Genomic DNA, 27,246 nt, shown 5'->3' on the forward strand with positions numbered 1-27,246 from the left:
CAATTAATTGCCCAGCCTTATCAAACCCTATATACCTTGCAAAGAAGTTGGATTTTCATGAGATTTACAAGATGACAATTCTGAGTGAATCCATCTTGCCAGGTTCAAAGATATGACTGTGGTCACAACACAAAAGTTTGGACCAACAGGCATCCTGGTAGCTGCGTGGAGAACTAAGCAGCCTATGATTGGCAACAACAACAGCTCTTATTTATTTACTGCTTCCACATTAAACTTCATTCGTCTGGTTAAAGTTTGTTTTTTACTAAAATAGTCAGATGCTTTATCTAGTCATCTGCTGAGTATTTTTTAGTCTCGCAGAGGATATGTGTATGTTTGATTTAATGACCTTCATTGTAAGTTGGAATGGATACGTGCATTTCCAAATGGTCTCTACCCTGTATAATTATGCAACCCTAACTCATTGGTCATATCATTATTGTGAGAATGATAAATGAGCAGACTATACATAACCTAAGGTAAAAACAGTTGTTTCAATGTTAGGATCAATATCTATGTGCTTGTTTATAAATTTACATATGCACTTTTTATGTTGATGCAGAATATTGTCCTTTTTTACGGGTTCTGTAATCTAGTACGGCCTTTTTAGCATAATATTACAGGAACTTTATAGTAGATTTTTATGTATTAATATTTTGCTATAAGAAGGGTTTTTACATGGGAAGATATCGTGAGAGGAGAGGTCCTATTAAGTATGTAACTACAGTACATGGCAACACAGTACCAAAAAGCCTTAGTAACTTTGCTCTGTTTATTCTTACTTCATTACATAGCATTGAAGTTAAGTGCAAAAAAAATATATTGTCCTAAGTGCCCCCTATAGAAAGTATAACCTTCACTGAGGCACATTGCTAATGTACAGTAATGCCATGTTTCATTACTTTTTGATACTGATGAGAGCTGACAGTATGTCTGTTGAGAAGTTTAAGTACAGATGCACCCATCAAGACCGAATATGATGATTTAATGAGAGTAAGACAGGCGGACTGACGGAGGGACGGGGTCTAATCCACTTAAGTTACTGCAATCTGTGTTTGTCCTTTTTGTCTTATTACCCCAGAAGACTGGGGCCCAGTAACTGGAAGACAAATGTAAAAATATTTAGTCAAATTCTTCTTGCATATGTTAATAACAAAACTGTACACAAGGTGGGTAGGCATAAATGGCATTTGAAATTAACATTAAAACATAATTTTGACATTTTGTGTTTTTAACTACATCATAACAACTGCAGCACAATTATTTTCCCTTCAGGATACGGGAGTGATTTGCATCAAATTTCACTTTGTTTATATTATTGAAAGTTGCTTCCTTTATCTATGTTCATCACGGATTCCTGTTGGAGCATTTAACATATTTATTCTGGTATGGTGCCTTCCTGTGCTATCTTGAATACCATTATCATGAGCACAGTGCACAAAAATGGCAAAGTCGTGTCATGTAATTATGCATGATGGATCTATGTTAATCCCATATGTCTAAAATCAAGGTCAAAATAACTGAATCTGGTGACATTTTGTAGAATACAAAAAACTAAACGGTTTCTAATGGTAGGAATGTTGCACAGCCGAGGGGGACATGAAGATGTTAATGGCTAGGTCAAATGGAGTCTACCTAGGTGAATTACCTTTTTATTATTCTGTTGGTGTAGCCCTTACCTTTTTTCCAGTTCAAATATTTTATTTTACATAGTTCATATTTGGGAATTTTTATATTCAATTTAAGATGTTCAAAATGATATTGTTCTTTACAACATGACCAGTAACTAGTCCGTATGTAGCAGGCCTTCTCATGGTGATGAATTTGTCTTGACATTAGTGTGTTACATGTAAAACTTTTCAAAAGGTGTGGTTGTGACATTAAAGGTGATTTCCTGTCAATACAGTGAATAGATCTACTTTTTTATTTTTTAAAAGGTGTTTTTATTAAATACAGTAGTTGGCCTTTGGGGAACTGAATTCAAAAGTAACTTACTCCCTCATCCTTAGTTGAACTGAACTAAGACTTCACTGTGCTGCTTGCTGTACGTGTACTGGCATGACGGGACATTCCTGAAGTTGATACTTGAATCTTTCACTAAATTGGCCAAACTTCACAGACCATTTATCTTACCACCCTCCTTGTTTGGTTTACTCTTAGCATTACATCATTGATGTAAAATGTAAGTGTGATTTGGTAGAGCATTTATTGTTCAAATAAATATACCAGTTAACATAAGTTTTTATATGAATATATTTCTACTTTTTTAGATTATGCTAGCATCAAGATAACCTATAGACCTTTTCTTTATTGGCCTGTTTCTAAGTTGTTTTGTTCTATGGAAACATAATTTCTTACTTCCATAGGCAATGCTTGCTACTGTCACTAGATTAATTTAGGGTGCATAATAATAATAAAAAAAAAAAGTCGGTGTAGAAAAATAAGTCACATTTTCACATATACACTGTAGTCCTTAAGATTTTACCAATATTCCATTGGGATAGAATATTGCATGAAGGGATACAAACATACACAGCATCCAGTCCAGCTGTTTAGATATAAACTCATCAAACTCATTGGATGGATGGATGGATGGATGGAGATATATATAAAGGGATGGGCATTTTTAGGTGATTTTGAAGTTGATTAGTCAGACCTTTCAAAATCGATTTGTCAGTTAGTCTTGACCTGAAACAAGTGTATTTTACACTTTTACATATTTAACATTGTGTGGGCTCTAGTGTCCTTTTATAGCTCAGCAGGTAGATGAGAAAGTGGGTCAAGCAGACGTCATGATCAAATCTGCATTTATATGGTGGCTGCTATGCTACGTGAGCTTAATACTGCACCCATGGGAGTTAAGCAACAACAAAACCAGTTATTTTCCTTGTCTTCTGGTCCTTTTGCTCCTGAAGCAACATTTCTGAGGGTTTAGTAACCATGATGATCTGGTCTGTTGCCTCCACTATTGGTAGAAAGGCCAATAGAAACAGCTGCTAAACTTTCCAACTCCACATCAAAGTATGGAGGCGGAGGAGAAGTGATTCTTCCTGGATGAAACTGCAGCTAGCTTCAGGCTTAGCTCCCTTCACTTTACAGTGGTGAAGCAGACACGGGCTTCTACTCCTCGGCCACACAGCAGTATTTAAGGTGACTTTTCACCTCCAGAATCCCCTCAGCTACACACGAACAAGGTGGTCCTGACCCGCGTCAGTCTGGGCCATTAGCGCCGTTGCGTTGACTTGTTAACAGCTCCAACAGGCTCTGCAAAGCTGTGGCGACTTACAGCAGGAAGTGCCGCTGTAAGTTGCTGCTGCTACGACTTGAGCTGTTGTCTGGTGCCAAATGAAGATCAGCAGGTAAAGAAAAGGTACGGTGTTACTTTTACACCCCTCAAAAGTGCAAATCCATCCCGCTGCAGGAACAATTAACCAGAAACTCTGTGAAAGAATAGAAGTCTGAAACTAGCAAATCTGCACAATGTAAGTCACATCCCTTCATATGTGTTGGTGGGCGTGGTTTTCTATGCCTGCTAGGCGAGGACCCGTCTATCTGCATCTGGACGGAGGGGCTGTGGAGTTTTAAAAAATTTCTCATGACGTAGATAACCTCTCTGTCACAAAAACATACCTGTAGAGGGTGTTATGAGCCTTTTTTTAAAACCACAAAATACTGTTTAAAAAAAAAAAAACTTTTATCAACAGTATATGTGGTTTTCTTCACAATTAAGTAATACTGTGTTGCTTACAGCTCAAACACATTTTTGTGTGCACTAACCCCTTTAATGCAGCCCTGTGAATGTCTCTCTGCACAATGGCACATAACTCTTTCAAACAAAGCCATCAACTTTGCACACCACTTCGATTAATCAGTCGACTAGTCGAGCACATCCCTAATACATTCATTTTTTTTTTTTTCTTTTGGCTTACTCTTTGGACACCTTAATGGAGGTAACTAATTTATGTAATTAATTGCATTAGTATTTTTAATGCAATTAACGCATGCACAGCATGACATCCCCAGATATCGGTCTTTTCTCTGTTATTATAGTGGGACATGGAGGTGTCTAGAGGCAAAATGGAAAAGATGAGCCGTCTGGCTGTATAGATGGATTTGAGAATAAAAACATTAATGGGGAAACCTGTGGAGAATAAGGGTGAAAGGGTTCTACACCAGCACTTTTTCCTATATTTTATTTTTTACTTTGCCTGCATTTTGCACAGATGTGTCTGCTCCAGTGGTTCTCTTGTAGTCTTCGTGTTTGTGCAGCACAGCTGCTTCCTCCATCTTCTCTCATGTTCTGTGAATCAAGTTGGCTGTTGGTGATCAACTGATTGGCTTTTCAAGTTGCATTTGTTTAGTTGAGAATGACAAAACTAGAAATTCATTGTACATACTGGCACATGTTTACCCCAAAGTATTGTTTTTGGCAGGACCCTTTTCAAACACAGTAGTTGGCTGATGGTAGACATTTTATAAAAAAAAAAGTATTGATGATGAGCCAGGCACTGGCACTGACTAGGGAAAAGGGGGCACAAATGCTCATCCTAATTCATCTCAAAGGTCTTCTGGTGGGTTGAGGTCAGGACTCTGTGCAGGCTATTCAAGTTAATCCACACCAAACTCGCTCATACATGTCTTTACTGACCTTGCTTTGTGCATTAGTGCACAGACATGTTGGAACAGGAAAGAGCCATTCCCAAACTGTTTCCAAAAAGTTGGCAGCATGGAATTGTCCAAAATATCTTGGTATGCTGAAGCATTCAGAGTTCCTTTTACTGAAACAGCTCCTGAACAACCACCACAAAACCATAATCCCCCCCTCCACCAAACTCGGCACACCGCTCTCCTGGCAACCGTCATACCCAGACTCTTCCATCAGATCGCCAGATGGTGAAGCGCGATTTGTCACTCCAGAGAACGCGTCTCCACTGAGTCCGGTGGCGGCGTTTTGTACACCACTACATCCGACGCTTTGCATTGCTTTTGTGATGTATGGCTTGGATGCAGCTGCTTGGCCGTGGAAACCTAATCCATGAAGCTCTCTTCGCACTGTTCTTGAGCTGATCTAAAAGCCACATAGTTTGGAGGTCTGCAGCAACTGACTCTGCAGAAAGTTGCCGACCTTTGCGCACTATGTGCCTCAGCCTTCTCAGACCCTGCTCGATCATTTTACGTTGCCTTCTACTCTGTAGATGAGTTGCTGTTGTTTCCAATTGTTATATATATATTAAAATGGGATTTACGAAGCAACTGTTGGATGACCGCCGTTCTCCTCTTTTGTTTGAGTCATGTTTTAGTTATATTGTAAGGAAGACGCAGCGATGGTGTGATGCTATCACGTAGCTGATTACTGGATAGCTCAGTTGGCAGGTTATCCTATGCAGGAGACCCGAGTTTGAGTCCCACAAGGGACATATTACAATGGATATTGGGTTCTTAGGCAAGATCCCTAACGCTACTGCCTTAACCACCTCATTACTCTCAGATGTAAGTAGAAAACGACTGTAGAATAGAGTGTAGAATAAGTAAGGTTATGGTTGGCCATGGAAACACAATGAGATTACAGTTTACAGATTATATCTGCATTTTCATTGATGTCTTTGTAAGTCTCAAATTTCCATCTAAAGGAATCGTTTTTACTATTGAAGTGTTCTAGAACAGGTTTTTCAGATTCCTCCATCCCCCTTGTTTTCTGGCATGTGGGCATGCAATTATTTGGTGCATTGCTACTACTGGTAAGGAGTGTGGACCAAATGTTGGATGAAATGAGTGAGTGGTTACTTGTGTGAGGTATCAGATATAAAGTGTGCCATTTCTGGTGCATTTTATCAAAACTTGGCAATAGTCAAGTCTTATAATGTAATATTTTATTGCCAGTTGGCAAACTTCTTCATACATTACTGCCATCTTGAAGTGGTAGTAATACTACAAAAATACTATATGGATCCAGTTAAAGCACCCTATAAATAGTCCCCATATCAAGATGAGTAAATAACTATGGGTGAAATGATTCTGTAAGTAATATGAATAAACTAGTCGTCAATCCTGCCTCAATGACTCATTTAATCTACACAGATATGTATTACTCGTGGTCACTGTGTTTTACAGCGGACAATTACTGTCACATGCTGCATCATGTGGCCGCATTACAAATGTAATGCGGCACATGATGCAGCACTTAATAATTTAACTTGATGTCTTGGTGGATAGAAACCCAAGAAAATATATGGTAATATTTCACATCAGCATTTAATTGTAACTAGTATGCTTGATAGTTGAGATTGGACTCTAGCAAAGAACATATATTAGCTGAGGTTTGCCACAGGATGTTATAATGACCTTTATAATGATTTGTCTCCCAATATTGTTTTTTTTTTTTTTTTTTTTTTTTTTTTTTTTTGTTTCAAAAAGAAAATATTTTCTTTAGACAACCTGCCACCATTGGGACGTTTAGCTGCTTATTACATATGTGTAAAGTTGGATTTTATATGTTAATGTTTTTTTGTATTCGCTGGGGGCACAAACAGGGGAGCAGATCACTTGTTAGAATAAAGTTGATTCGAAGCTATACTGTGCTGTGTCCTGCATTTACAATTCCTCTAAGGGATAAGATAAAGTATTTTTCATTTCATTATTTTCCCCAGTTCATGTCTGCAGTTTTATTGAGATTGACTGCTAAAAATAGCTTCAAGCAGCTGAAACCTTAACTGACCTTTGATATTTTTCATGTTGCGTTGTGTTTGCCTTTTGTATAGTCAGAAACATTCTTGATCAGGCAATTTGAGTTTTTCTTGATGTTGTTTAAGGTGATGTATGTGTTGATGTGGGTATGCCTGTGTGTGTGATAGAAACACACACTGTTAAAGCCATTATTTACAGCTTTGCCTCTCTGGCATTCTTTTTTCACTCTTTCCCTTAATTTCTGTTCAATTCCCATTCAGTACAATTTCCTTCAGCTTTCCCAGCAGTTTAAATTCTTTCATTGTAAAAATCCCCTCCAAGGCCCCCTCGGGACTCTCCTCCGCCTATCCCAAGTGCGCTTTCCTCTGCTTACTTATTACACTAAAGCAGATTTTCATCACTCTTTCTTTACAAGCACAGACCTGTACTCCTTAAACCAGATTGAAGCCATTAAGTCTCTTGTTTAAAAAAGCTACTGCTGTGCTTCGTCACACTCTCACCACTGGATGTTTTTTTTTCAGTTGCTGCCCTCTATTTTAGAAGCAGAAGTTGTGGCCTGAATTTGGAAAACCATGTTCATTTTTTTACCCCAGCTAGCATGTCAAGTACAGCTTCACTTGCTGGAAATTTTTAACAATGTTTTGTTTTTTTACACTTAAACCTAAAGAAATGCCAATGGTTGTTTGATTTTGAAGGAATTTATTTGGGCTGTGGTTTGTCTACAATAAGCAGACCCCCCCACCACCAAATAAAAAAAAAGCTGTCAGTCGTATCATTTTTTCCATTGTTGTCTTCTCTCAGGTGTTACCATGGAAAACTAGACCGAACCATTGCAGAGGAGCGTCTGCGCCAGGGCCCGGACCCCTGGCAGCTACCTCATCAGGGAGAGCGACCGCCGGCCCGGTTCCTTTGTCCTGTCTTTCCTCAGTATGACCAATGTGGTCAACCATTTCAGGTATAACACTATACATGCAGCAAGGAGGGATAATCTCAAGTCTCTGAAACAGTCTGCATGTGCAGCAAGAGCCAGTTTAAATTGTAAGAGAAAAATTTAATACTAATATTAACACATTCTATTTTTCCTCTACCATTATATTAGGTAGGGAAACACTGACATTCACAAAAAACCCTGTTGTAAATATCTTTGCAGAAATCTTTGAAGAAACTAGAAATTGGGTAATATTCTAACGAATAATTCCTAATTTAATATTTTCACGAGTCTGTGCCTCCTAAATACCGTTAGACTGACTTAACTGTAGTTTGTAGCTAATCATTTTTACCAACTCTACAGTGATGAGGGACAGAGAAACCTGGGCAGGCATGGGCAGAGCCTCAAACCAAGCTAACTGACATCACCCAGTTTGCTGTGAGGTGACAGTGCTAACACCACACCATCTTGACACTCTAGGTTTAACACTTCATACTTTTGCTACAGATAGGTATTGTAGGATTTTATTCATATAGATAAAAATGTATTAATTTCTTGTACTCTAAATTTATAGCAAAACTAATTACATATTTGGAAATCTGTGGAAACAAATGATTATGAAACCTTAGACTAAATCTTTGTCATTTGTTTTTATGTATATTAGTTTTAGATTTAAACAGAAACACTTGTGAGCAGTTACTGTTGATGCATGCCATACTGTCCATATACTTAAGAGCATAACCTCAGAGACAGAATCCACTTATTTTCCTTTCACGGGGGTCTAAGCTGGCTAAAAGTGATGATTATCAGCAAGGGAAGAGCAAATCTGTTTAATGGAGGAGGAAACGTTTGCCGGGGGGAGCAGGCATTGGGTCAGAGCTGTGTGAATATGTCAGATTAATCAAAGTTTATTGTGCCATTAATCATTTGTGCCACAAAGTAAAAATGGATACTAGCAATTAACTGCTGGTTAATGTACAGCTGTGGAAGGCAGCATATTCAGCAGATTCAGTGACTTTATCATATTTTTTAAAGGTTCACGGTTCCTTGCATCATGAAAGCTGGTTCATTACTGAACACCGCTCGCTGTTCTTTGTCTTAGCTTGTTTTTAAATATACTGACCTCAGATTATACCACAAATATATCACTCAACTTTACGTTTTCATTTGTCCAAAATGAAGTGACATTTTTGTTGTGCTGTTCGGTTCCACCTAGGTTTTTGGAATCTGTGGCGGTGGCTAATTGGCTGGGTGTTACCCACGTTAGCATGCCAACTCTAATAAGCAGCAATAATCTACTCAACAAACCCTTACTATCTATATCATTTATGCTATATCAGACAGAGCAGTGAAGAACCTCAACTGAACCTTACATACACGTCTCTTACCAATGTGAATCTAAAACCAGTCCTGTACAAAGATTAGATCTGACCAAACCCACTTTTTTTTTCTTACCATGGCTCAGCCAGTTGACAGGTCATCTACTGATAACATGTGCAAAGCATTTCCTGATTGGCGAGTGAAACTGTTTCTACTGAAATCATTAGTGTTGAATGAGGCCACAGCACCATTTAACAACCAAAAAAGGGAGCCTAAATAAAGAAAGACTCTCACTGTCTGAAATAGATCTTGTTTCCTACTTATAGGAGTTTAACTATGTTTAATTAACAGAGTTTGTGCAGTGACAGAAAACCAATAATACAGATAGTAATTTCAGCTGTATGAAAGCATACTATATTCGGTTGCATTTGCAAGCAAAAGTTTTCATTAAAAATCAAACTCTACTGTTGCTTTCCATTGATTTTTTTTTTTTTTGATTTTTTAACAGGATAATTGCCATGTGTGGGGACTATTACATTGGTGGTCGGCGGTTCTCTTCTTTGTCAGACCTGATTGGTTACTACAGCTATGTGTCTTGTCTACTAATAAGGAGAAAAACTGCGATCACCAGTAGCACCTCCAGAGGTGAGACTCTCGAAGAGTACTGGTTTTGTAAAGACGTTTTTTTTGTTGTGTTTTTTTTTTTTTATTATTATTATATATACACAGTATGAGAATTAAGTTTTCCTAAAAACTTCTTGTGTTCATACCCATCGTATCTGCTCTAAAAGATAAATATTAAATAATAAAATTATAAATAATATGGTGATCCCTGCACACATACTTGCTGTTTGTACAAATGTTGGTTTCTACTTATTTTATTTTTATTGTATTTTTATTTTAAACCTATTTTAAACTATATTTTGTCCTGCTGGTAGGATTACAATATTCCAGGAACTTTCAAAGTTGGAAACTTTCCAATGGGAATTAACAGGAAACTTAAAAAAATGAGGTTTATTCACTTAAATATAGTTGAGAAAAATATATTGTAGCACAAGTCTTGGCTAAAACAACCAGATTTAATGCAAGCCACAGTTGAATGTAATTTAATCACATGCACACAGCACAGTTCTTAGTGTCAGGGGTTTTTGCGTCCACACCCCCTCACATCACACTGAAAGGGCGATTTCTTCAACACTTGGAGTACTGAGGCCCACTTTTGAGCTTGCAATACTACAAAAAGTCAACTAATTTTTTATAATATTATTTATTTTAAACATCAATCGTAAAATATTTGAAGAAAACTCCAGTTGACTATATATCTGTTCATGCCGTGTTGCATTAGTGTTTTCTAAAAACTTTTTTGTTATTTATTTTACAGAAAAATGGTCACGTTATGCCAATTCCGATGTGTGGAGGCATTCACACAAATTAATGTTAAGGAAAGTCTTTGTACGTATAAATACTCTGCAAAGACATATGTAAAAAAACATAAAAAATTACAGCAGCGTATTGTTCAGTGCAAAAAATTTGCTGAAGGTCAAAGCATATATTCCAAAATTCCCCAGCTTAACTTACCATGGAATGTTTCTGGAAATTTATTGGAAATTTAACCAGTGTTCGTCCAGCGGGAGTTGTGGTAGAACACAGATATTTGTCAATTTTTTAGTGGGTTTAATACTAAGTGACTCTGAAGGTTTAGCGCTAAGAATTAGGGTTTGTATTTTAATCCGTGTGGCGTGTCGCATGTTACACAGCCTGTAGAAGACAGAAGGAGAGTCAGGGCCATACTTCCATACACCAAAGTGCCAGATACTGATGAGATAAGGTAAGCAACTTTTTAAGAGTGGAAAACACATTTTTCTTCATTTTACTCTAAGAACATCTTCATATCCAACCCATAGTTGTCTTTAGAGTTCTGTCATGAATATGATTTCATTTATTCTAGGCTCAGGCCTATATTGATCACAAAGACGAACCTAAACTCACTTTAATTTTGTGGAATGTTACAGCAGCCTGGAAAGCACATCACGTGTCGTGTCCCTGTCATGAAGCTGCAGTAGATTTACTTACTGAGAAGCCCAGCTTTCTGTTTTCATTAATCAAATAAAAAAATTGTCTGAACTTAACCCTAGTGCTGATTCTGTCACTGAGCAGCCGGCTTTACTAGACATGCAACGTTAAACGCAGGAGACACCTGCTGGCAATACTGTGGTATTATAATCTACCATAAATAAATAATACATTACAGTTCCTTCATTCTGCTTTCACCACCTTCTTTATATTGTGGTCATCATAAGTGTTTTCACAGAGCAGCAATGAGATGGCAAAAGATGGTGTTTTCTCTCTATGTTGCATTAGATTTCCTCTTCTCATGATATCCATTTTTCTTTATTTTATCTTCAGCTTTCTGAAAGGAGACATGTTTATCGTTCACAATGACCTGGACGATGGGTGGATGTGGGTTACAAATGTTCGCACGGAGGAGCAGGGGCTCATTGTGGAGGATCTGGTGGAGGAGGTGGTAAGTAAAAAAGGATAAAACAAGGTGGAGATGCCGTGTCAAATTATGTTGCAGATGTGAAACTAAGTAAAGACAAAATATAATAGTTGCCATCAGAAAGGAAAAAAAAACTATGTAGTAATGATCAAAAGAAACCAATGTTTACCAAAGTGAGAACCATTAGCACCCCCAGTTGGAATTTAATGATGAATAAACTGCTTAAAAGAGCTTTTTGTTTTCTTGATGGATTCTCTATATGTGGTATTTTGCAGGGTCGGGAGGAGGATCCACATGAGGGAAAAGTGTAAGTGTGATCAGATATGGAAGCTGTGTTTGATTATTTATAAACAAATAATTAATTAATTATAACTTTCTATGGCATAGTGACTTATTTAACTCTTATGTGTGAACAGTTACTTCTGTAATAATCTTCATTTGATTTAAGTTTAATTCAGTTTTCCGTCACCTTTCCTTTTGTTGTTTTTGTCGGCCTCCTTCAGCTGGTATCATGGAAAGATCACCAAACAAGAGGCTTACAACCTTCTGATGACAGGTGCCTTTTCTCTTTCTTTCCTTATGACAAAGTTGTTAAATCATAGGAGATATTGTCATGAATTTTCTTTTTCAGAAATATGTCAGTATGAAACTTTATCACAAGTTGACTCCACTCTTTTTAACTTCCCAGTTGGCCAAGTGTGCAGTTTCCTAGTCCGGCCATCAGACAATACACCTGGGGACTATTCCCTTTTTTTCCGTACCAATGAAAACATCCAAAGGTTTAAGATCTCCCCCACACCTAACAATCAGTACATGATGGGGGGGAGGTACTACAACAGGTATAGTAACATTAAAAAATGCTAATTGTAGCATTTTGAGCGTCAGTTATTTATGTGCTGCATCTTGTCTTCCTCCTTAACTCCTGCAGTGTTGATGAAATAATCGACCATTACAAGAGAGAACAGACGTTGAGGGTTACAACCTGAATAGACGCAGTTTCAGTGCAGGTTAGGTACAGATCGTGTTAAGAGCAATATTTTCTGCATACAGTGTGTGAGGGGTGAAGAATGTCGTCTGACAATAAAAAGTTTTAAGACTGAATTGCAGATTGTAAATGTCTGGATTTGAACTTTCATGCTCGGATAAAGATGTGACTGACCAGTAAATAGGACATTTTGATTATATAAGTTTAACAATTGATGAATGGATGAATGAATTAGTTTATTTAAACACACACATATTGAAGATCTAAACCCCAGATGTTCACTGCAGTATTGTAATGACTGATTTTTATTCACTACAGCAACAAGAACAAGTACTTACGGACACAGTGGATGGGAGGGAGATTTATAACACTATAAGACGGAAAACGAAAGATGCTTTCTACAAGAACATTGTCAAGAAAGGCTACCTCCTGTTCAACAAAGGTAACCATGACAACTGTCTTGTTTAGCACATGTAATGAGGATTTTTAGCAGCTTCTTTCATATTTATTCCATAACCTTCGCCTTATCTTGTGCTGAGGTAAGTCAGACTCTTAACTTTTCCTTCTCACCTTTAGGCAAAGGCAAAAGATGGAAGACCCTTTACTTCATCCTGGAGGGTAATGATGCACAGCTCATCTATTTTGAAAGCGAGAAGAGAGCTACAAAACCCAAAGGGCTGATCGACCTAAGTGTGTGCTTCGTGTATGATGTGCACGACAGTCTGTTTGGCAGGTGGGTTTCAAAAAGCTGGCTGAAAAAAAGGGTGCTTGACTCTGAATTTTGAGTGACATCAGTATCCTGGACACTGCAATGTTTCAGCATATGGTAGACAGAATTTAAAATAGTACTTTTACTTCCTTTTTTTTTTTAGGCCAAACTGTTTCCAGATTGTTGTCCAGCACTTTAGCGAGGAACAGTACATATTCTACTTTGCAGGAGAGGTCCCAGAGCAAGCACAGGTAAAAGGTTTAACTTTTTACTGTCACTGAAATCATGCATTTCTCTCCTATGCAGATGCTTGATTTGTCTAAAATAATAATAATAATAATAGTAATAATAATAATAATAGACTTGCAGTACTCTGAGCAACCTCTTGTTTGTAAGAACCTTCAAATACATAAGGATTCATAGGGCTATAAAAACCCCTTTGCAAAATGTTACTTTTAGAGTTCAACTCCTTCCAGTTCATCCTCTTTGTCTTTTTCTGGGGTTGAAATACGTTAAACCCACAACTGGGATATAATGTGAATTTGTGACCTATAAAAGTAAGTAGTGTTGCTGTTTACCTGGCGCATGCAATCACATGTAATGCTGACAGCACTGGATCAAAATTTAGGGTAATGTTGTCATTTCCAGTTTCACCTCTTGGGGGCAGTGTTGTTTCACTTTTACAGCAGCTTAAATTAGGTTAAATGATATTTGGTGAGGTGGGGTCGTTTGTTTAACTTGTCATAGTAATCAGTTTATAGATTTAGTTCCAGTCAGCATTTTTTGCTAAATGAATCAGTGCAATTGAAGATATACCTGAGGGTACTGATGACAAGAAGTTAAGTTTTATTCAATCTTTAAATTGGGTCATATAGAGGTGGAGGTAGAGCAGGCAAATTAAGCACAGCTGTCAAAAATAGACTAATTAAGTGTCTCTTAAGTTGTGACTGATGAGTGACTCGCTCAAAGAAACACGAAAGTCAGTGTTGCCATAAACACACATGTAGTTTCCAAGTAAGAAAAGAAACAGAAAACCTTAAAAAAGTTGCAATTCCACTTCATGCATGAATAATATATTTTAATGTCATTTTAAATAGTCATGATGACATTTTGGCTGCAGGCAAGAAGGAAATAGGAACCATGACTTTTAAAAATCTGATGCTCTAAAGGTGTGTAAGGACTGTGTTGGGTAAAAGGACACAACTTCTGTCAAAATGTGTTTTGTTGTTTCAAAATCAGAGTCACTTCATCTAAAAATGCTGCTGAGCCTTAATTTTTTTTTCATGTTCAGCCATAAAAACAGCACATCGCAGTGAGTAGTGACTGGGTGTGCTTCCAAATTTAGGTTAATTTGTTATGACTCTAAAACGGATGTAAACCATGTAGAATTTAATATTTAGGTGAATTACCCTCACATAAATTCTGAGTGGCAAATATGTTTACAACCTCCTGAATTTGAAGGCCATTAAGTAAAGATGTAATTAGTATGTCTGTAATCAAACTAGTTGGCAATTCTTTCCATGAGTGTCTTTCAAATCTTATGACCGTGTTCTGTTTCTGCAGGACTGGATGAAATGCCTTCAAACGTTCTGTAGTAACTTAAGAAAAACCACTGCACCCACCTCCAACAAGAGACTTAGACAGGTATGTATGCCATCAGCCAGTGTGGGTTTGTTTAGAGACAGTAAAGCAGTAAATGGTCAGTTCCTACGTTAGAAGTGTTGTCAGCATTTTCAGCCTTTGGGTGAAGAGATACTTCAGTCTCTACTGCACTTCAGCTCATACCTTGTCTTACTGATATAAGGTTTGGTTCACACCTAATATAATTATTTTAAACACAGCTTTCACCCAACTAGCATGCTATCCATCCACTTTTTGATACAATGACAAACACTATCAGCTACATAATACTTGCTTGTGCTTTAGGCAGCATGAGCAACACTAAGCACAAGCTAAATACAAAGTTATTGTGACAGTCCCCTCCGAATCATTACCAGCAACCAGTCCATAAGTTTTTTTTCTTTTGTTTATTTTTTTGTATTGAACACTGAATTTTCCTCAGGTGAGCAGGCTGGTTCTCTATGTGGAAGAGGCCCACAAGCTGCCAGTGAAGTATTTCACCAACCCCTACTGTAACATCTACCTGAACAGTGTTCAGATTGCTAAGACACACCCAAGAGAGGGACAGAATCCCGTCTTCACCGAAGAGTTTATCTTTGAGTAAGTCAGTTGTGCTCATGGTTTTCTCCTCAAACTTTCCTACAGTTTTTTTTCTCCCTCTACATTTTCTTCTCTTCATTTCATGCGTATTTCACTTATAATCTGCATTTTCTTTGCATTTTCACAACTAAATATTATATTTATCTGTCGTTTCAGTGACTTGTCCAGTGAAATTAACAGGTTTGAAATCAGCCTGAACAACAAAACAAAGAAGAGCAAGGAAAGTGACATCTGTAAGTACATCTGTGCATTGACAAACAAAATCTCTCCAATTTGCTACTTTTTTTTTTTTTCCCCACAACTTTTCAGTTTTTCTTTAAATCTGCTTCAACATGTTGATTCCTTTTCCTTTCAGTGTTTATGCGTTGCCAGCTGAACCGTCTGCAGAAGGGCCAGATGATTGATGAGTGGTTCCCTCTCAGCTCCCATGTTCCTCTAAAGGGCATCGAGCCGGGTTCCTTGCGTGTACGTGCCCGCTACTCCATGGAGAAGATCATGCCTGAGGAGGAGTACAACGAATTCAAGGAGGTCTGATCCATGTGGATTTTATTGAAATACCTGTCTGCTGCCCATCTCGACTCTAAATTATGTCAATGTTTTATGTTCATTGCAGATGATCTTGCAGAAAGACTTTTATGTCATCTATGCTTTGGCCCACGTGTGTGGTCAGGACCGCACCTTGCTGGCCAGCCTTCTACTGCGGATCTTCAGACATGAGAAGGCTGAAGCCCCCCTACTTAGAACACTCAATGATAGAGAGATTTCAATGGAGGGTAAGAAGCACAAACAGTTAATAAAACATTTACTAGAATGAATAAACAGAAAATATCATAAGCTTGATGAACTTGACATACTGTTGACTATAAAAATTGGACGAATGGGAAAGTATTATGTAATGTTAGAGCATGCTGGAACTGGTTTGCTGCTTAATAACGCCTCATCCTGCATTGCTTTGCACTCAGCTGCAGCAATGTACCCATGTATTTAGATGACCTTCTGTTTGTGCATCATTACCAGATGAGGCCACAACATTGTTCAGAGCGACCACATTGGCCAGTACGCTGATGGAGCAGTACATGAAGGCAACAGCAACACCTTTCGTCCACCACGCGCTCAAAGACACCATCCTCAAGATCATGGAGAGCAAACAGTCTTGTGAGGTACAAAGCTACAGATGTGTTTCTGCAGCTGTTGTTTGTAAACGCTCAGCTTTTAGAAACTTCATGCACCCACTGAGACAAATTATTCACTGTAAAAGTTTTTAATATGCTGGTTAGAAACTACACAAATGCATCAATAGCAGCTGATCTGCAGCTACCCAATACTTACCAGTTATTAAATATTGAATTAAAATGAGCTAATCTTCATGTGCTTGTCTTCTGTTCTCCCCTCACCATCGTGCTGTTTTCAGTTGAACCCTTCAAAACTGGAAAAGAATGAGGATGTGAACCTGAATCTGAATCATCTTCTCCACTTGTTGTCTGAGCTGGTAGAGAAGATCTTCATGGCTGCTGAGATCCTACCACCGTAAGCCTATATTTCTACACACAGATTTGTTCAGTTCATCAGCACATCCCATGTGCTAGCACTTCCAAATTGAAGAGACCCAAATAATTCATGAAGTCTTTTTTTTTTTTTTTTTACAGAACATTGAGGTTTATCTACGGCTGCCTGCAGAAGTCTGTCCAGCGGAAGTGGCCCACCAACACCACCATGCGGACGAGAGTTGTAAGGTAAACAGACTCTTGTGATGAATGTAGGAAATAAAAGCCACTTGAAATGTATTTATGTAGACATTGACTGTTTTAAGTGTCAGCATGGTGTCCAACTTATCTTTTCTTCTTCTAGTGGCTTTGTCTTTCTCAGACTTATCTGCCCAGCCATTCTCAACCCCAGAATGTTCAACATCATTGCTGGTGAGCTCCTTTTTTTAAATGTACTAAGCATCCCTATTTGCTACAGAACATTTTACATTGTGTTTTTTACTCTGATTTCTTTGCAGACCCTCCGTCGTCAACAGCAGGCAGGACCCTCACACTGGTGGCCAAGTCTGTCCAGAATCTGGCCAATCTGGTTGAATTTGGTGCCAAGGTGTGAACTCCTTCTGCCTCAAAAGTGTAGTATTAAGCTTCTATATAGTTTTTAAAGCTAATTGTGGTACATTATTGGTATCTGTTGATTCTCTCTTTTGATAAGGAACCCTATATGGAAGGTGTAAACCCTTTCATCAAAAACAACAAACATCGAATGATCATGTTTCTGGATGAGTTGGGGGTGAGTCTTTTTTTTTTTTTTTTTTTTTGCTCATTCATTAATGTTTTTTTTAGTCCAGTTCAGGGTCGTGGGGAGCTGGAGCCTATTCTAGCAAATAGCAGCCGAGAGGCAGGGTACACCCTCGCCAGGGTACACCCTCGCCAGTCTATCAGGGCCAGGACAGAAAGACAAATGACCACACTGCCAGGGAGAATTTAGAGTGACCAATTAGCCTAACATACATGGCTTTGGAGGTGGGAAGAAGCCGGAGTACCAGGACAGAACCCACGCTACATGGGGAAAACCATGCAAACTCCACAGAATGGCCATTGTTCAAACCCCTAAACCAGCAACCTTTTTGCTGTGAGGCCGCAGTGCTAACCACCGCACCACTGTGTAGCCACATTTGTTGCTTTTCTGATAATTATCTGTAAAAATTATTTGTTACACAGACTATTAACTCTGCTCTACAAAATTAAAAAAAGTCATCAACTGTGTTTGCAGAATGTCCCTGACCTTCCTGAAATCACAGAGCACTTTAGGACGGACCTGTCGCGGGACCTGGCTGCGCTGCATGAGGTCTGTGCCACACACTCAGACGAGCTTCGCACCCTGAGCAATGAGAGGGGCGCACAGCAGGTCAGAGGCCGATAATCATAACTGTGCACGCACAGGAGATCTCCTGGTAAGAGTTTGTCTTGTTCTAGGAGTCTCAATTACCTCCCCCTTCTTTGTTTGCAGCATGTGTTGAAAAAGCTGCTGGCCATCACAGAGCTCCTCCAGCAGAAGCAGACTCAGTATGCCATGTCCAACAGCAACAGGTAGTACTGCACGCCCTCTCCTACCATCTCCCCATCCCCGCGCCAAGTCACCTCCCCCTTGGAGTGCAGCCCAGAGGAGACCTAGCATGCTCTACCCTCATCACCATGGCAACCCATCCACCACTCTCCATCATGTTTCCTCTGATAGTCCCACCCATCCCTACCAATCATCTTGTCCTGTTCACCACAAGAAAGCTATGCAACTATGCGACAGCAGCAGCTGAGTACAACATGCAGTACTTACAAAACCAAAAAAAAAACACAAAAAGCTATTTAAAAGAAAAGAAAAAAAAAGTGACTGACAGCTGTAGGTAGGCACTAGAAAAATATTTCTCCCCTATGGACACTGTAACTGACTTGGGTACATTTCACTCCCTTCATCATGAGGGCTAAATATAAAGTAAGATCTGCAAAGATATTTCTATGTACCCACTGTGTTTTCATAGCACAGTTTGCCAAGATGTACACACCCTGCTTAATGAGGAAACTGACATGAAGAAGCTAGTTCTCTCAGCCCCCTTTAATGGTAACTGGATTCTGAGTGAAAATGCTTTTTATACTGTAATTAGTGACTGATTAATTTTAATGTCGTGGCAATATCTGCAAAGTGTCAGAAGAAGCATTTCTGTCTGTTTTTCTCTCTTTATTTTCTAGATTGGAAAAAAGTCTTTCAGAAAAAATATGGTTATTTTATATGAATAAATTCTCTTGCTGGAATCATGAGTATATAAGTGAGATGAGCTGAATTTTTTTTTCCTCCCATAATTGTATCTGCAATTTTTTTGATTGTTTGGTTGAGGCTTATTTTTTAATCTTCCCAATGGCAGACAGGACACATAATCTGAAAAAAACAATTAAATAAGTGTTTACAGCAGTAATTTTTGGAATAGTACAGACTGTATCAGACATGCATGCACTTATTAAACTGTTTTTGTAAAGTAGATTATGGACTTGTTTATTGTCTCCTAACAAAGGTGGAGAAATTGATGTTTGCTGCATCATGTGACGGATTTTAAAGAATATCTTTGGCAGAAATGTGTATAAAAATACCTTTATTCTATCTGCACAAAAAAGCAAACAAAACATGCAGTAGAAAATGTATACTTTGATTTTGTTTCTGCAGTATTTGCCATACTGTTTGCTAAAATGTTGGAGCCAAGCAGTAAAAGAATTTAGTTCCATTCCACAACCACATGAAGCTCATATGAGGTCTTCATCAGTCCATTCCTGAAATGGAATAAAAGCTATTAGGAATGAGTTCTAAAAAAAAAAGAAAATAATTATTAAACATGGAGCAAATTTTAAATGCTGGCCTTCAGCAGATAAAAACGTCTCACCTCTTCAGCCAAACGGGACACTTTTGCTACATGGCCATCTTCTTCATATCCTCTCTTCCGTTTGCTGCAATACAAAGAATTTTGACATGAGCAAATAAAGTTTAGGCAAGATTTGAAAGCCGTAACAGCTGGTGAACGCTGTTCTGTGTCTTCAGTGTTTATGCTACAACCCTTTATAGTCCATTGTCAACACTCATGTAGATACATCTAGTGTCCACTGCACTTCCATGATCGCCTTTTAGAAGTGGTAGTGTCCCCTCTCTTCATGTTCATATAGATTAGCTACTTTCAGATGGCCCTGCTTTCACAACCATAGCAAAATTGAATGATGTGTCAGCATGTGTCTTTCACAAACATGTCCACTTTATCTTACAGGACAGAGTGCACCATCATGTCACTAGCTGCTGCCATCCAGGTAATGTAAGTTTTTCGGATTTCCACCTGAGTGTGTGGTAGTCAGACTCCACAGCCAGCCAGCCAAACTGAGACCTTATCCCTTCAGGTGCACGGCCGAAGACTAAAGTGAGTTTGTAGCTATAATGTGAGCATGTGGCTGAGATTTCGGGTGGCACAAATGCAATATGACTGTCATTCATGGGAAACCTCTTGCTGCATAAATTGCTGCCCTTTCCAAAATCCATCATAAACCCACAGTGTGCTGAGCTCTTACAAGGAGACCTTGAAAAGATCATTTTTATGAAGAACTGATGTACGGACTGTACTTCAGAGATGTCTGAGCTTCATCGATCCTGGTAATTCTGGCACTCCAAAGTCTCAGTGACTGTGGTTGATGATTAACATGGAGCCAGACAAGAGGGGGCTTCCCGTTAAGCCATTCCTTTCATTGGACAACATAACTTGGGGGTTACATGACCATAGAGAGGAGGCAATCCAAAGCACTGAGGTAGCATTTTCTGCTGTCATCAGGGAATATAAACATAGCACCTCTTTCCAAGATGACACAAGCCTTAACTCCCTTTTTATTCACCATCCTTTCACTCATGTCACTTGACTATATGATAAGCTTTTCCTTCAAACCATTGAGAACTTCATCTGTCTGTGTATAAACCTCCCTGCAACATCTAAACCACTTGTTACATTTCTTTTATATGCTGCATTTTTGTTTTTATGCACTTAGGTTTATAAAGAGATACTGTTTGCATAGCTGAACAGAGCTGAGAGATAGTTTGTAGGATAAACATGTATCCTGTCCTGTGCATGTGTTAAACCTGAATGGATCCTGCTATAGTGTGTGGGCCTACATACAGTTTAAGCTGCTCTAACAACCATCACCTGAACTCTTTTTCTATGCCTTTTGATGTTAATGAAAGCTTTGCATTGCAGTCTCTCTTGCTTTCCCACCATCACAGGTGGTGTTTCTTCAGTACACCTCAGCACTGACTGTTTTCCACCCTGAGAAGTCATGTCACGCACAGATTTATCAACTTCAAAGTCATAAGGGTTGGCCTTGTGTGCCTCCTAAAGATTCAAGCAGCTGCAGAGCCTGAATCTGTGCCTGTCATAGCTCAGATGTTTACCAAACTGTTTACTGTAGTTGCACTTAAGATACCACGGACCTCACCAAGTGTTAACAGACAACTGGCGACAGATGAGTCACAACTATTGAGCCTAAATGTCATCAAGTATACCAGTATCAGACATGCTACATGGTATGATGAAAGTAGCAGTGAGGCATGCAGTTGTACTTGCTTTCTGTATTTCATACAGCTGATGATGTGTTCCTTTTTATTTTTCTACCTGATACTGAACCTTGAACCTTTTGCATCTTAGATACAACCTGGCTGAAATAAAGCTGTTACTATGTATGACTGGATACTTCAGGTTCATCATTTGGTTGTTGTGGATGGATGTTACAACTGTGTTTTTATATTTGCTCCGGTGTGCTACAATGGCAGTTTATACATAGTTAAGTCAGTACTGTCATATAACAAAATACTCCACTCATTTAGTATCTTAATGAGATAATGACTTGGAAGTGCTCCACATATCTCACATTTTTTTTTCTCTACATGACAGAGTGATCTGATTTTTCATATGATGCAATTTACAGCAAAGTGAAACAACAAAAAAAACTGGCATCTTCATCTTCTTACGTGCTTGAACTGGTAAACTCAGCATGAATCCTCTCCAACTTTTGTTTGTAAATGTTCACCCCCTCAGGTTTTGGAAGTTCATATTTCTTCAGGAGGGTCTTCATCCCTACATGAACAGAGACAACACTTAAGCAGCTCACCATCACCATCTTGTGGTGACACACTTAAAGTGCAGTTTACTCACGTCTCATCAAGTCATACATCTTCGAGAGGGTCTCCTTATCGTCTTTCAGTCCCAAGCATTCAGTCAGGTAGCTAGGTGGGGCAAGTAAATTTCTTTTTTAATTCACATATGAATTTTTAAGAACTACATTTTCACCCCTTTTTTCACATTTTATTACTGTATAAATTGAAATGAAAATACACTAAACCTAATATTTCTTTTTCAAGTTTGTGTGTATATGACACCTTGACAGTTTAGAATAAGTGTCCTACCTCTCCATGTTTAGTCCTGCTCTAGAAGCACTGTTCAGAATAGCAGTCAGAGCGATCTGTGAGGGAGAAAACAGCAGTCCTGCATCTGTCATAGCTGCCTGGGTCAGAAAGTCATCAGCACTCTTCCTCAATGTTTCTGGGTTCTCCAGTGCAGGATATCGAGTCTGAGAGAAGAACAAACTCAGTTACTTTCCACACGACTGGATCACAGCTGTGACAGTACTCAATTAACACCCCGGGGACAAACCCCACCTTGAGATCAATGAGAAAACCCTCCATGGGTCTGTATGGGTTGTGGACCACCAGGTGAAAATTGAGCTGCTGAACTAGCAGCAGTTCATACTCCAGAATTTGCTCCAGAACCCTCTCCTGTCCTGCTGCTGTCTCTTGAAGATTTCCTACAAACTGTGCGCCGGACACATTGAACTCGTCCACTTTACAGGACAGGTATGCACACGTTAGCCTGAAACCAGAAGGTGAGGTTGTGAAGTAAGCCAAGGACAAGCAATTAATGATGACATAACACATGTACTTATTCATCTATTCAGTGCTGACTGGAAAAGTGACTGACTTCATAAAAAGAAAAGTTTGAACAAATATGACAAGATACTTGGACTGTAACATTTGGACACACACCATTATAATGGTGTTCAGTCTGTACACAACAACAACTCGGAACTCAAGTTAACTATGATTTCATTCATTTAATGCATATTTTGCCTTTTACTGTTGCATTTAGGAGAGAATGTTTTCATTCAAAATTTGTGAAACTTAAAAGTTGAACAATCTGCTTTGTAAGCTGCATGTAAAAATAAGCAAAATGGCATTTTAGATGATAGGCTGAGTTTCAAAAGAAGGGAAAGATGATGTGATAGTGCATCAGAGCTGTAATACATACATGCACCATTTATACTGAATGATATGCCATTTTTGGAGTAACATTTTGCTATCCAGATGAGATTGCAACATTGCATCTACAATTTATTAGTTTCGACATAAGCTATACTGCGTCAAACATATCGTTCATGTAAGGATCTGCCTTTTTTCTACTTTACAGTCTGCTTTAAACATTAAGAAAACTCAATCCCAGCTCTTGGCTTACTACTTACATGATAATCCTGGGGTGGTACTCCATAATGGAGTTATTCAGGTAGAATCTTCTGAAGTACATGATGGCTGTACCCTGGACAGATGACACATGTACAATTTAAATGTCTATTAGTCACGTAATTTTATCGAGACACAAAATAAACCACTTACGTACCACAACAGACTTGGGCATTGCAGGCTTAAAAGCATTGCAGAAGTCCAGCAGTCTCCTCTCGTAGTGACGAAATAATACATCTTCTTCGTGACGCTCCAAGAACATGGACTCATTCACACCAGGCTGACACACAGGTGATTGCAACGGTTAAACAGCAGCACGGTGCTCTGGGTTCAATAATGTATCGCGCGTTTTAATGTCCTACCTTCCCACTTTGTAGTGCCTTGTTACGGAATTTCTCATTGGCCTTGCACCTCATCCGCTCAACTTTTTCCTCACTGTCAAATGTCCAGTATTTACTTTGTGAGCTGTTGTGGAACATGACGGCTTCTGCAGCAAAAGTGTCTAATTCAAGACTAAAGAAAAAGGAGAAGACTGATGTAAGTAAACGTTAGCCAGCCGAAACCCTGAGAGCGACAATCTCGTGTCAATATTCAACTTACGTTTTCCTGCCTAAATGTGCGTCATTTCATCAGGCAAGGTGGTATAGAGTTAAAATAATAATCTGTATACTATACTACTGTTAACTGCTCACGAGTTACTTCCTAAAAGTAAATAACGGCACAACAAGCATAAGAGAGCCAAGGCGCGTCGGTTTTCTTTTACGTAAACGCAGTCCGTATTTGATGACGAATGCACCTACCGTAATTGAGGACACAACGCGCACTCAAATGATAATTTAGGCTACCATGACAAACAACGTTTTGTTTCAGAAATGTTTTGTTTATTGGGTTTTTAAATGGCTTCGTCTAAAAAAAAAATACTCATTTGAAACATATATTTCAAAGCGTTAACATGCATTAATTCAATCATGTTCTAAGTTTTAAAGTATTCTCTACTCTCGGTCCTTCAATTTTTTTCATAAAAACCGGGTTCTTAGAGTAGCCTGTTACAGAATTAGATTTAATTAATTAAAGTAGGGTGTCTTCTAATGTCTCTAATGATTTCTAAATATTCACTGAACCAAACATAGGCCTATAAGTTTTATCTAGCATGAAAAATGAATGAAGCATTCAATGAACTGACCTATAGCCTATATTTGTTATTTTTTATTTATTTATTCTTTTTTCAGATTAAACGTTGTGTGATTTGTTTCAGTAAATATATAATTAACATCAAATTTTGATTTTCAGTTATAGAACATTTAATTCTTGTTAAACAATTAATTAATATATCATCCTCATTATTATTATTGTTATTATTATTATTATTATTGTTGTTGTTGTTGGTATTATTATTATACGGCAAATTTATCCTATCCAGTGCTTGCTAGATTGTAAGCCTACAGCAGGTGTCATCTTCACAGTGCCCTCAAAATTTCTAATCTTGAGCTCACCTGAATAAAAGTTCAGAATACCAGCTGATCAAGAGTTTATATTTTGGTCAAATGTTTGAATCTGATTCATCCAAGATGGAAAAGCGCAACAGAGACAGAACCGCACAGTATGCTAAGACAGAGCCATTCAACCCCCACCAGTGTCTTCGCACCTTAATTTGCATAAACATGAGTAATTTATGAATAATAAATGCCCTCGCATTCAGCGAGAGCCTATAATTTGAATATCACCACAGCCTTAGCACGGTGTTATCAAGAAGCCCTTCTAGCCTGCATAAACCAGAATCAAAGAAAAAGTGCTTTAACAGGTATGTGTTGAAGACTCTTTTATAATCTTAATCTCTTTCTTCAGGTGCGGTAAAGATAACTTGTGTGCGTGAGCTCTGTGCTCTGGTTGTAAAATGCTTTACGTGCAGTGGCAGCCAGGCGTCCGCCTTATCCAAAACTCGGGCTTGCCCAGAGAATTGCATAAACATGAAGTGCCGATGCATTATTGATGAGACCGTTGCAACGTTTACTGTATGTGCGCGCAGTGACGAGGCATGTGTGTGCACGCGAAAGTGACTGTGTACATGGTCGCCTGTGTTGTCAGTCAACCACCTTCCCGCCTGCTATTTCGCATAATTCTGTAGTGTGTGATGACTTATTTTTGGCTTCAATCTTGTGGTGTGGCTTCTCACTCAGAACGTGCATCTTTCGTTTACTCGTCCTTGCATTGCATATCCTGTTTATATTTTTTGCAATGATCAGACTTTCTCGCTGCAGTCTGAACCCTTTTTTTCTACATATTTGGTGAATGTGAGCCAACAATAATGAGTTTGTGTTTAACAAAAGGACACAATTTCTGGTCAGGCGTGTGTATTTTTTATGAGTACACGTTGTTTCCATATAATCTGACAAGCAGTGTTTTATGGGAAATCATACTTGGATGATTTTGTGGCTTTGGCAGATCAACTGAATCATCTCTGAGCCTCCCTGATGAAGTTAGCCTCATCCCCTCAGAGCCAAGTCTGCACTCCTGTCTGTTATTCGCCTACATATGAAAACCTTTCCAGGCATGCTGAAATGACTGCAATTCATAAACACAAAGTCAGCTAAAATTCAAGCATCACCTTGGCTGTATACAACTTTGTAAACAATTCATTATCATGATAATAGGAGGAGAGGCTGGCAAACCTTCACCTCTCTGTCCACCTCCTGGCATCCTATCTATGAAGTTACTTTCTTGGATGAAAAGAGATAATTTAGCAATAAATAAATAAATAAATAAAAAAGAAGGACAGAAAGAAAAACTTGAAAAAGATGCATATGATTTCTTTCAACAAAACGCCTGATCTTATCCCCCCCGGCTATCATATTTCTTGTTTGCTGCAGCGTCCAATCCATTTCAGCTTTACACACACCAACAATTAAATACTGATTCAAAATTGGTACTGCGGTCACCATAGCAACCAGGGATGGCAGTGCTGATGTCAGAGGCTCCACTGAGGACGGTCATGCAGGCACTGGCTCAGGTGATATGCGTTGCTGCTGGGCATCAAGTAACACTCAAGAACAAAATGGCTGCCATCCCATTATTCTTTATTTTTTTATTTATTTATACTTGTGCTGCTTGGAATAGTTCATTCGAGCTTTAAACAAAGGAGAAAGTGCACCCATGCTGGCCTGACACATCCTCTGTTTTTATGAAATGTGGGATATGGATAATGTGGGATATTCTCACTGTGATTGGTGTGACTGAGAGGCATCACAGAGCTGAGCCGTCTAGGCCCCTCAGAAAATCAGCCGCCTGTCTGAAGAATTTAAAAATCTGTCTAGATATTTAAGCACATTCTCATCTGTGTGTGGCTTTGTGTTTGAATGTGTCCGTACACTGGTTTTGCTCAGGTTGGCATTAAGCAGCTAGGCAAAGGAGGCAAGATTTTCCCCTCCCCCTCCCCAACCAGACACTCAGCGCTCCCCCACCGTCTCTTTCTCTCTCTGTCTCTAATTGAGCTTTGTGTCTACCTCCATCTCCATTCAAATCCAGACTCATTTGCATACTGCCGCTGCGTGCTGGACAGCTCCCCAGCTGTACAGTACAGAAGTAAACGAGGAACACAGACCCACTTTACGTGATGTGAATACTAAGCAGTCAGAATAGTCATTTTCCTGTTTCCAGGAAGTACAGCTACCTGAGAGATGAGGGGTAAATAGGAAGGAGTGTGGTTGTATCAAATCATTGCATTCAGAGCAAGACAAGCATCACCAAGCTGAAAAGAAATACTGATACAGAGGCAGAGTCTGCTGTTTCAAAAAAGAAAAAATATACTGGAATCACAGGTTCATATCACAAAAAAT

At 38.8% G+C, this 27,246-nt stretch overlaps 2 protein-coding genes across 2 annotated transcripts in view; one reads left to right on the forward strand and one right to left on the reverse strand.

Annotated features, from left to right (window-relative positions):
* The window catches only part of rasa1a (RAS p21 protein activator (GTPase activating protein) 1a), a 33,277-nt gene extending 11,694 nt beyond the window's left edge, over positions 1 to 21,583 (forward strand). Inside the window, 27 exon segments of the mRNA XM_041998409.1 lie at positions 7,486 to 7,537; positions 7,539 to 7,639; positions 9,441 to 9,540; positions 9,542 to 9,577; positions 10,690 to 10,760; positions 11,339 to 11,456; positions 11,708 to 11,739; positions 11,936 to 11,988; positions 12,121 to 12,271; positions 12,361 to 12,439; positions 12,736 to 12,859; positions 12,994 to 13,150; positions 13,290 to 13,377; positions 14,690 to 14,770; positions 15,189 to 15,346; positions 15,503 to 15,579; positions 15,702 to 15,874; positions 15,960 to 16,119; positions 16,364 to 16,506; positions 16,758 to 16,873; positions 16,993 to 17,079; positions 17,195 to 17,262; positions 17,349 to 17,437; positions 17,543 to 17,620; positions 18,104 to 18,238; positions 18,341 to 18,420; positions 20,133 to 21,583. Of these exon segments, the coding sequence (XP_041854343.1) occupies positions 7,486 to 7,537; positions 7,539 to 7,639; positions 9,441 to 9,540; positions 9,542 to 9,577; positions 10,690 to 10,760; positions 11,339 to 11,456; positions 11,708 to 11,739; positions 11,936 to 11,988; positions 12,121 to 12,271; positions 12,361 to 12,439; positions 12,736 to 12,859; positions 12,994 to 13,150; positions 13,290 to 13,377; positions 14,690 to 14,770; positions 15,189 to 15,346; positions 15,503 to 15,579; positions 15,702 to 15,874; positions 15,960 to 16,119; positions 16,364 to 16,506; positions 16,758 to 16,873; positions 16,993 to 17,079; positions 17,195 to 17,262; positions 17,349 to 17,437; positions 17,543 to 17,620; positions 18,104 to 18,238; positions 18,341 to 18,420; positions 20,133 to 20,181 (2,656 nt within the window). The 3' untranslated portion in view covers positions 20,182 to 21,583.
* ccnh (cyclin H) lies at positions 19,456 to 24,176 on the reverse strand. The gene is made up of 10 exons (XM_041998415.1): positions 24,014 to 24,176; positions 23,776 to 23,926; positions 23,571 to 23,693; positions 23,416 to 23,489; positions 22,559 to 22,769; positions 22,307 to 22,470; positions 22,056 to 22,126; positions 21,872 to 21,977; positions 19,758 to 19,821; positions 19,456 to 19,647 (listed from the first exon to the last, which is right to left on the reverse strand). Exons 2-10 carry the CDS (start codon positions 23,890 to 23,892, stop codon positions 19,621 to 19,623), a joined length of 957 nt encoding a protein of 318 aa, XP_041854349.1. The 5' UTR covers positions 23,893 to 23,926; positions 24,014 to 24,176; the 3' UTR covers positions 19,456 to 19,620.
* Positions 24,177 to 27,246: the final 3,070 nt, after the last annotated feature.

Source organism: Melanotaenia boesemani, chromosome 11 (genome assembly GCF_017639745.1).
Source record: "Melanotaenia boesemani isolate fMelBoe1 chromosome 11, fMelBoe1.pri, whole genome shotgun sequence".
In the NCBI taxonomy this organism is placed as follows: Eukaryota; Metazoa; Chordata; class Actinopteri; order Atheriniformes; family Melanotaeniidae; genus Melanotaenia; species Melanotaenia boesemani.

Coding starts and splice junctions, on each gene's coding strand:
- ccnh (XM_041998415.1), bottom strand. CDS start 23,892: ATGTTCCACAACAGCTCACAAAGTAAATACTGGACATTTGACAGTGAG. Junction 21,978..22,055: donor GATGTATGACTTGATGAGAC/GTGAGTAAACTG, acceptor CTGTTCATGTAG/GGATGAAGACCCTCCTGAAG. Junction 19,648..19,757: donor TGTCCCGTTTGGCTGAAGAG/GTGAGACGTTTT, acceptor ATTCCATTTCAG/GAATGGACTGATGAAGACCT.